The sequence below is a fragment of the Hibiscus syriacus genome, unplaced genomic scaffold, assembly GCF_006381635.1.
Source record: "Hibiscus syriacus cultivar Baekdansim isolate YM2019G1 unplaced genomic scaffold, ASM638163v2 tig00113156_pilon, whole genome shotgun sequence".
NCBI lineage: Eukaryota > Viridiplantae > Streptophyta > Magnoliopsida > Malvales > Malvaceae > Hibiscus > Hibiscus syriacus.
In genome coordinates this window covers 71,339-82,289 of record NW_024063446.1, presented here as the reverse complement: position 1 = coordinate 82,289, position 10,951 = coordinate 71,339, and the positions used below count along the sequence as shown (strand labels likewise).

Here is a 10,951-nt window from a genome sequence, read left to right as displayed (position 1 = left end):
AGGAGGGAAATTGAAAAAGAGGCTTTCTTTTACAAAACCTCATTTAAAGTGAGATTTTGAAAATGGAGGGAAACTTGAGCCGCCTTTGATTTGGATACTTTGCCAGCTGTCTTTATTTTGGCTTAATATACAATGTAACCCTCAAAATGTATATTTTTTCTCAATTCGCACCACAAATTATCCATTTTCTCAATTTATCATTTAAATCACCATTTACGTATATCTGATTATCGTAAAATGGAAAACAATCAGTAAAATTACCACATGCGACATACTCTTAATTGATGCTGGTTTTTAATCATCATTTGATTAAATTAGAAGATAAATAAACAATAATTTAAAGTGTAAAATAAAACTTATATTTATGGAAAAATAATGAATTAAAAGCTTTTTTTATTAACACGGTACTAGATTATGACTGTTTGGCTTCTACAAGTTCAGGTCAAACTTTTTTACTCAAAAATAATTTCAATTAGATTACCATTAGTTATAACGGAGGGGGAAGTACTCTCCCCATATTAAAATAATAGATAATGTAAAAATAATATTAGTTTGAGTTCTTTGTAAAGTAATATTAGAGATGGGCAAAAGATTCGAACTCGATGTGTTTTGATTCGACCATATCCGATCTGGTCAGGGGATTTTTTTTAAAGTAATAGTTCACAAAATATTATCCATTTAAATTTAAGATAAAGTATACAAATAGTACCTTGACTACTTGATGATATTTTATTGAGTTTTTTTATTATTAAAAGTTATAAAATGATCCACTATAGAAAATTGCTTTGTTAAGTCCTCTATTATTAAAAGTTTAAAATAATCAACCGGCTATCTAAATTTACCTTTTTCCGTTAATTTTATACAACAATCTGAATGTACATTAACTTACTAACTGAAATATGATTAAATTTGTCCTGTGAAAGAATTGTTATTATAAATTCAGGTCTACATCCACTATCAAAAGATATTGACCGGTGATCTAAACATAACACACTCAGATATATATAGTCAAGACCAGAAACATTGCATTACAGGACTCTGTCCTGGAAATCCGATAGAAAATTCGACGCCAACGAGCTCAATTTCTTTCCGGTCTCTCCCGCCATGTTCTTAAGGTTCGAGATATCCTGTTGTGCCTGAAAGTCGAAAGAAACGATATAGAAGTGAACTTCACGACATCACATACACAGATGAAAATTCAGGAGATGCATAAAAGAAGTGTTTTACAAAACAGACCTGGAACGAGAATCGGTTGATGAGGTCACTTGCAGTAAGATCGATAGAATTATCAGCACTTTGACCGAAGAGATCGGCACTAGAGATGGCTGTTGAACCCTGCCAAAAATACATAAAGGTTATTAGTCTCTGAAATAAGATACCGTTTACGGTTAATGTTCTTCAAAGAATCTATTTTGTTTAATGGAGGTTGTCAATCAGAAAACAAAAAGGAAAGGGATACAACAAGATGGTACAAAAAATCCCAGATGGATAAAGTCTTCCAAGCCTTAAAAAAGACTATGTTTTCGAGAAAGGAATAGCTACTGCACATACTGAGAATTTCTGCAGGGTAACTTGAGTTTCATTGTCTGCTGCTCTGGTCGGATTACCAAAGTATTGGGCTGATGAAATAGATTTCGCATTTGATAACTTCTTCCTAGCTTCATCGGTTTCCTCAATCTGAAATTAAAAAGAAGAAATAAAATAAAAAGGCAGAAAAAGATACAAGCAGACTAAAACAGTGAATTCAATCTCTTTCACCGAATTCTCACGTTAAACTACATGAACATGAACAATGTGAATCATTTTCTTTACAGAAAGTCAATTGCTTAGGGATGTGCAAGCAATACACCTACTAGATTCAAGGTGCCCAATAATGTCACGCTAAAAGAAAGATGCATGTCTCGAAATTTGATTTCCAAGGAAAAATTTGCAACTTCACATAAGCTCGAAGCATGACCAGACTAAAATAGTGAGCTGAATCTCTTGATTCCAGACATCAACTTTATGGAAGTTCAAATCATCTCCAGCAGTATATAAATTCAAAGAAGAGCAAGGTTCTAAAATCAAAAGGAGACAGTTCTATCGATCTAATCAGATATATAAATAAAATATGAAGATTCTTGGTATCTATAGATGTAGCATTACTTGCACTTTTGAGGAATTTGAGCTTGATTTCTTCTGAAAACCACTGTCCATTCCAAATTCTGCAAAGAAGCTTGATGACTTTGGTGGAGCAACATGATTAAGCACTTGTGGGCCACCGTGATTTGACTCATTAGATTGAACATTGTCGACATACTCAAAACGAGATGGGAAAGATGAACCAATGGGTGCAACGCCATTAGTTGAGGAAGCAACAAGGGCAACTGGTTCTTCGGGCTTCTGTTCATATAGATTTTCACTAGGCTACAATAAAAGAAGACCATGTTATCATGAAGAAATGCATTAAAAGAAACTCCAAAATTAAGTAACTATCCTAATAAGGACATCCTTCCAAGCATTCTACAGTAATCGCATTGCTCACCATACCTTAGTAGAAAGCTTTTGGGCACAAAGCCCCCCGGTTTTCCCAGTAAGTTTTCTGGCACCAAGAGGCTTTTTGGCAGTGCTGGTAACCACTGTATGAGAAGCTTTGGGGGCAGCAGGAACTTCTGGTTTTTCTTGCTTTCCTATAGAATTTTCTTTAGGAACTTCATCCGCCTTGCTATCAGTAAATCCATTAGGCGATTGTGATGACTGAGAAGCAACAGGAGATGAAGGCAAACCGGTATCTTCTAACATGCTTTTAGCGACTTCTTTTGATAGTATTTGTCTATATAAATCGGCAGCTCTTGAAGTATATTTGGCCTCAATTTTGCCTCCATCGGTCCATCCATGTTGCTTAAAGAAAACTTGTGCACGGTTGTTTCCACCATAAGTCATCATTTTCAATTGTTCAGGAGACCATGAATCTAAATTTGTAGACCTACATAAAATATACATTTTTTTCATAAATTAAAAGTGAAACGCAAAGACTCGAGAAAATAAGCAGCAGAAGATGCATCTTTGTATGATGGTAGGCGTTACAAAATTCACAGTAATGTGCATGTCATTATAAACACCAAAATCCAAAAGAGTAGCTCTTTTTCTCACTTTCATTCCTTTTGTGAATCCCAGTAGATCGAAAGCGACAGAACATAATCTGCTCAATGAAACATTGCCGAATGATAATTTATAAATTTCCACAGCTGACATTTCATTTTTATCCATAAATTTCCTCACGAAAACAGGAACTGAAAGCGAGAAAAAGCCTTCTGTGTTCCCCTACGTAATAATCAAACAAAAATTCCAACTATTTTCAAGCATAACTGAGAATTCAGATGCAAAAATTAAAAAGCATCAATCAATGCAAAACACCAAAAAAAAAAGTAAAAGCATTCGAATTAAAAAAAAAGACTAAAAATACCTGACAAAGCTGATGTGGACACCGAGACTCCGGTGAACGGCTGAGCAATCGATGCAGAGAAAGATCCCATATGTAACCGACGCCCATGTCGGATTCTTCGCATTACAATCAAAACACGTCTATAAAAAATACAAAAAAAGCTTAATTTTAAGATGCAGTAACAGAAATTCCAGATCTGAATCAGATCTAAAAACATATTATACAAAAAAATCCAAAATCCAAAAGAAAAAAATAAAAAAACCTTGTTTTCTGATTTTGCTTTCAGCTTTCTGAAAACAGCGTTCTTGCCATCTTTTCCTCTCACCTTTTTGTAATTTTCTGGTGGCTGGTTTTGGAGAAGATTTAATATGTTCCGAAGAGGTGTGGGATCGAACACCTCCTCCACAGGCTTTGAGAATTAGAGAAGAAGAAGAAGAAGAAGAAATCTAGTAGTATTAAAATAAAGCTGACTCCGAATTTACTACGAAAACAATTTACTAAAACTATTATTATTATTAAAGTTTATAATATGAAAATCACCGATTATTATTAGACTTCATTTTTAACTTAAAGATGAGTAATTTCAATATTTTTAGAGTTTCTGATTATATTTTATGGAAAATATATATATTATTTGAAATTTATTATAATTATAGTAGATATAATAAATACGGTATAAAAATTAAGATATAATTATATTATGTTTAATAAATATACCTAAAGTTAAAAATTATCTTAATTTTATTTTCTTATTAACCTAAAGGGATTATAAAGTAATATCTATTCTAACATTTGACAACAAAAACTTAATCTGCAGTTGCTGATACTCGAACCTATGACTTCTAAAAATAATAAGCATTCATTTAATCACTAAAATAATTAGATTCATATTCTTAATTGTATTTCTAAGTATTCATCAATTGACAACCTTTTACCTATTTCGAAAAAAGTAAATAATTTAAAACATTATAATCACCATCTATTATACATTAATAATGATTATTCTATTTTATATAAGAGTAAAGTGCAAAAATAATCCTCCGACTATAGAATAATATTTATTAAGTCATCTGATTATTAAAAGTTATAAAATGGTCATCCCATTATAGAAAGTTATTTTGTTGAGTCTCTATACTATTAAAAGTTATAAAATGACCACTTGACTATTCATTATGTTTTAAACTCATCTTTTTCGTTAAATTTTTTACGACAATCTAAAATGTATGTTAATATGTTGACTGAGATATGATAAAATTTGATCTCATAATCGCGAACGACTATCATATTTCAGTTAACATATTAACGTCCAGCTCATACGATCATTAATTTTTTAAAAGAAAATGATGAGTTTGAAACATAATAAATAGTCAAATGATTATTTTGTAACTTTTAATAGTCGAGTGACTCAACAGAGGAACCCCTATAATTGAGGGATCATTTTATAACTTTTAATAGTCAATAGACTAAATAAAGTAGTGTCCTATAATTAGGGGACCATTTATATATTTTACCCTTTGTTTAATCAATCAAATAGTACGCTTGAATGTGATCTTTAGGAGACGGATTCATATAACGACCACGGCCCTTGGTTTAGGGTTCCCACGACCATATTCAGATTACTAAAAGGCTCAATTTCAAGTATTTGGCAGCCCCTCGTTTGTTTTCCAAATAGCATAATTATAAAATTATATTATATTATTATCAACGTCGATTTTTCTTTTAAAAAGAGTATAATCACAATTATAATTTAATTCAATATAATAAAAACTAATAGAGTTTCATTTCAATTGATATTTGTAAAAGGCCATGAATTCAAATGTAGTCGTAAATAATTATTTTTTATTTAGAGATTTAAAGATATTATAGATGGTTTAACTATTAAATTAAAAATTTATTAAAATATAATTATCTGCAGCAAAAATCAATTATCATGATGCACAATCTAATCAGTAATTAAAATATATTCAAGCAAAGTACATAAATGATGAGACCCAATCAACATAAAATTAAAATTAAACTCAAATGTGATATTTACGAGTCCTAACCATCCAAAAAATATTATTATTTAACGAAAATTTGTTCTACTAGAAAAAATAATCAGGATTCGAACTCCTACTTAATAATATAGTGTCTCATCCTACAAGAAAAAATATCTTTATTTTAATAAATCGTGTAAAATAAAAGAATGATTAACAATCTTTAAATTATGTGACATAAATAAATATTATTTTCATATATAATTTAAAAAGGAAATGTCAAATCTGTAAAGAGAACTTTAAATGAGGGAGTTATTACAGTAAATAAGTCAAAATCCAAAAAATCAATGAGTGCCGTGGTAGGTCTTTTTTAAAAATTAATTTCTGAATTAATATCCATAACACATTAATTTTTGGATTGATTTTTTTTATATAAATGCTTACTACATCATATTTATGAGTGTCGTGGTAGGTCCTTTGATCTAAACATTACCAAAAAAATAATTGGGTAAAGTACACCAAACTCTCCATCGATTATAGGATTTTTTTTTATAAAAAATTCAAATTTTGGGTCGGGTACTCGGCTCGACATTTCCCAGGTCAGGCCCGAGTCACAAAATTAAAATTTTCGGGTATCTGGAGGTTACATTTATTTTTATAATATAATAATATTACATATTTGATTATTAATAATTTTTTATATTAAATTAAACTAATAAAATTAATTAAAAATTCCAACAAAAAATACTTTAAAATTATATGTTTGGATGTTAAAGTATGTAATTCGAATATTTAAATTTGTATATGTTTTTTTTAATTAATAATTTAAAAATGATAAAATAAATTCGAATTCCCAATTACCAAGTACCCACAAAATTCAATCGAGACACATACTGGTCAATCAACTACCTGAAGACCCGGATACCCGAAACTTCGGCTACCCAAAAACCCGAGTAACAGAATTTGAACAGCCCTAGTAACATATTAATTTCGTTTGGGGCCATATAAGATTGAAGATAAATGTGCAGACGCTATGTGATTGGAGTTCAACTTGGAAGCCCATTAACTTGAAACCGTGGAGCCAGCATGGCCTCTTTTGGCAGAAGATGAACCAATTAAATAACCTTAGAAAACGCCTCAAAAGTAGGGAAAGATTATCATTTGACAAACGACAGTCCACCTAAACATTTTTGGCATATAACTTTCTCCTCGTTTTATCTCTCTATAGACAGCTGCTCCTTGTATATGCACCTTTTATTTCTTTATAGGGTACCTACAATTATTACTACAAAACACGGATAAGATCTTGCATCGTTTGGCACACAACTTGCCCACTTGCATCCTTTACCCAATTGACCCTTCCCCTAATAAAAACGCCAAGTCGTTTTCACACATATTGGTTCAAGAGCTAAGATCTTAATATTGTTTAAATAAGATTTCGAATTTAAATTATTATGTATGTAAAATCTTTGTCGGAATATTACTTCATTAAAATTATGCATGCGACGCGAATCAATTTGAATTAATCAGGACAAAACCTTAAAATTAGGAAAAAAACCAAAAAAATCATTTTAGATCCAGACTTTGTTGTCACCAGGGGTGGTGATTGTGAACTCAGTGCTCCATCACGTGGTTTGGAATTAGATTGCCCAAAAAAGAAAGGGTCAACAATTAATTTATTGCCATCCTCATTTTTGATCAAATATCTCTTACTCTGGCCCATCTAAAGACAAGCCTAAAATGTGATTCGTCATAAAACTTCAAAATTGAGAGACACTACATATGAATGTCATTTAAGCCGGTCTATATATAATATCATAGGCGTGGATGATGGTGTGCAGGAGGGGCGACCGCGTAGGGCCTCAAAAAATTGGGCCCCCGAAATCGAGTATAACTATAGTGACGTTTTTTCAATAAACGCCATTATAGATGAATCTATTGCGGCGTTTGTCAAAAAAAAACCGCTATTGTTGCGGCTTTTATTGAAAAACGCCACTATAGATGGACCTGTTGCGGCGTTTGTCAAAAAGCGCCACTATTGTTGCTCCGAAATCGAATATATCTAGAAAATAGGGGGATCTTTATAAGAATTTGTACAGGGCCCCCGACAACCTAGCCACGGCCTGTATAATATTTGTGTCCTAACGATATTTACATTACACAAATATTTACATTTGAAGAGTAAATAAATTTTCTGTTTGATTATAAAAAAGTGACAGAGAAAGTTATAAATGAATATTTTTACAATATCTATAATCCTTTTTCATGATGGATTTTGGTAAAAGAAATCTCGTAGATCACTCGTAATTTCAAATTTGATAAATTAATATTTATTATAAAATATTATAAGGGCTTCATTTTTAAAATAACATAGGGCCTCCACATCATTTGAGACGGATCTGCACTTACTTAGAAGCCGTGAAACTTTGGACTAAACCTTAAACCCTAAAAATGAATCAAATATAAATTCAGACTAAATCTTAAATCCTAAACCCTGAAAGGTTGTCTTCATGATCAGTAAATTAAATATGAAGATCCTTCGTTTAAACGATAAAAAAAACAATGTAATAACTCTTAGAAGCCACCCTATACGAATTTACCCAAAATATTAATTTAATAAGCTCCTCAAACATAGATTATTTTCCTCCTATCATAGAACAATATATTTGAATTCACCATAGGTTCCAAATTTGATTTCTTAATGACTTGTGCTCCTAAGATGTCTAAATGATAAGGGCTACGTACGTGCATTTCAAGGGCTCCCTAAAAAGAAAGAAACTAGCATTAACGAGCACAAAAAGCTTTAAAGGGAGATTTAGGACAATGACCAAGTAAAAATAGTACGGGGAAACCTAATGAGTCAGCCCTGGACTTTTTATTACAGATAAATCTCCAAGATCCAAATCTCATACAGCAACTTAAAAACTCTTTAACATGGAAAGCCATGACAGCTTTTGCTAAAACAGTCATGGCCGGCCCAAATATGCATCACCTTGATGTTACAGTTCAGTAATGTAAGAGCCGGCCGTCATGCATAAACTAAACTATATACGATCTCATAGAACTAGAAACCCTACTGATAACGACACTCAGACAAGGAAAATAATGGTAGCCCTAATAACGGTCTGTGCATGATTGTGATCCAACGGTTCAATACCCAATGTAGGGTCAATGCAGGCACTAAGGAACCCTCACCAGAAACTCTCCCTTTTTCCCTGTAATTTTTAGCCTTCCAAGAAATTCCACCATAGGTCACCTACCCCCCGCTCTTTCTCTCTCTCACTTTTTGACAGTAGATTTCTGTTGCAGGAAAACGCAGTCCCACGTTGAGTCTACTAATGAATCATTAGTTCATATATAGGTAGACATCAAATTGTGGGCGATGTGGAGGTAGTGGACTCTCATCTCTTAGTTTATCGAGGAGTGGAAAATAAGAAAGAAAGCAAATATCCTATTGGTAAAAGAATATGATGAAGAAAGCAAATGAATCGGATCTAATTTTTTTTTCAAGATCCAAATCTAAAAGTTTACTTAACAAGTATCGAGTTCTTTAGCATTTGACCCATAAATCTCAAGATCTTAGTCACTTTAAGTGGTTAGAGTTAAATGCTCATATGCATATACTTGCATTATACAAAAAATAAAACAAAATGCAGTTTGATATCGGTTCAAATGATCAAACATTCGTGTACAAATGCAATGGAGAAATAGACATTTAAATTAAAAAATTTCATATATTATTTTTTATTTTTAAAGTATTCTTAGTGTCACTCCTAACCCTATTTGTCCATTTAATTTTGTTTCTTTTTTCTGCAATTATTTTTTCACATCACCTGTGGTTTGTTATTACCGTCGGCAGCATCACGCGCTAAAGCTTCGGTGACGGAGGCCAGCTGCTGCAAGTTCAGCTTGACGACTGTATCGGCGAACAGTCGTGTGTCTTCCTCGGAATTTCCTTCCGGAATATCGACGACGTAGGATTCCAAAACGACGGTCCAGATCCTCCCTTCACGCTCGAAACCATGCACCGTCGTCACCGACCGGTAATTACGCAACCGGTGCTCGCCTCCGAAGACGCTGAATCCGGTTACCTGTCTCTCGTCGTCCAAAACATCGAGTCTCTCCGTGCTGGTGGAAGCCGGCAACCCGGATATAACGGTGACGTCACGCGTGCAACCCACGGCCATTTGGAAACCTTCTTTGACGGAACAGCTCTTGATGAAGTGTTTGTAAGTCTGGGGTTTGTCGAAGCGTCGGACGACGGACCAGACGACGTCGCGAGCGGTATTAATACGTTGGGTCAATAAGGAAGAACATTGACCCGGGCCAACTGAGTAGGTGTGGAACTGAGTGATGGAAGCGATCAACTCGGAGAACTCTTCGTGGGTTAACCCGGCAGGGATGGTGAGATGGTGCGAGGTGGGTCTGGAGCAAGGTGGCGGGTCGGGCATTGAAGAGGAAGGCTCGGGTTTCGGGTCTGCCATTTTACCTGAGGAAAAAGGACGAAGAAGAGAAGGGGAATGCTTACAACTTTAGCAGGAGTTTATAATCGACGGGGATTACGGGGAATGGTGAAGGGTAAAATAGGAATTGAATTTTTTATATAAAATTTTAAGGACCTAACACCCTCAAACTGTGATCTATATTCTAAATTGGTTCTCTATCTTTAAAGTATTCTAAATAGTATTCAATGTATTTGTATTGCAACAATAAAAAAAGGCGACGTGATGGGATGGATCGTCGGGGAGCATGTGAAGTGTCACGGTTCGCACGTGACAAAGTTAACAATTGGGTTCAGATTCAGAGAATTCGATGTTAGGTTGCCGAACATGAAAGTCTGGTTTCTTTATTTTTTTTTTGTTTAGGATAAGGGTAAAGTACATAAATAGTCTCTTAATTATAAATACTATTTTATAAAATATTTCTGTTAAAAAGTTATAAAATGATCATTTAATTATAGAATATTATTTTGTTAAGTTCTTCGATTATTAAAAGTTATAAAATAGTGACCTGATTATTCATTTTGTTTCAAACTCATATCTTTTCGTTAAAAAATATTGTTATCATGATGACTGAGATATGATAGTTTATATGAGATTATGAGATTAATTTTTATCATATCACAGTTAGCATGTTAAAGTTCAACTCAAAATACCGTCAATTTTTAACAAAAAAGAAAGAGTTTTGAACATAATAAATAGTCGAGTGACCATTTTATAACTTTTAATAGTCGATAGACTCAATAAATTAATATTCTATAGTCAGGAGACCATTTTGTAACTTTTAATAGGAGGGGCACGAATCAAGTGACCTCCGTGATAAAGAAATTATTGTTATTCCTTGAGGACCCGAATTCGAGTATCATTTTATAACTTTTAAGAGTCAATTGACTCGACAAATTAAAACTCTATAATTTTTTATCAGAATACTGATTCTAAATTATGTTTCATCTAATTCTTTTATTTTTATTATATTATTTTTTTTACTGAAAAAATGATAACCAACTAATTCAGGCCTCGCATATTGATTTTTATTCCCATAATAGAGGGTA

At 32.9% G+C, this 10,951-nt stretch overlaps 2 protein-coding genes across 2 annotated transcripts; both read right to left on the bottom strand.

Annotated features, from left to right (window-relative positions):
- Positions 1 to 1,010: 1,010 nt before the first annotated feature.
- Positions 1,011 to 8,370, bottom strand: LOC120185927 (probable ADP-ribosylation factor GTPase-activating protein AGD9). The gene is made up of 9 exons (XM_039190009.1): positions 8,245 to 8,370; positions 8,077 to 8,163; positions 3,687 to 3,833; positions 3,446 to 3,564; positions 2,530 to 2,965; positions 2,146 to 2,406; positions 1,552 to 1,677; positions 1,237 to 1,335; positions 1,011 to 1,136 (listed from the first exon to the last, which is right to left on the bottom strand). Exons 1-9 carry the CDS (start codon positions 8,368 to 8,370, stop codon positions 1,029 to 1,031), a joined length of 1,509 nt encoding a protein of 502 aa, XP_039045940.1. The 3' UTR covers positions 1,011 to 1,028.
- Positions 8,371 to 9,218: 848 nt separating this feature from the next.
- Positions 9,219 to 9,926, bottom strand: LOC120185992 (abscisic acid receptor PYR1-like). The gene has a single exon (XM_039190057.1). It carries the CDS (start codon positions 9,882 to 9,884, stop codon positions 9,225 to 9,227), a length of 660 nt encoding a protein of 219 aa, XP_039045988.1. The 5' UTR covers positions 9,885 to 9,926; the 3' UTR covers positions 9,219 to 9,224.
- Positions 9,927 to 10,951: the final 1,025 nt, after the last annotated feature.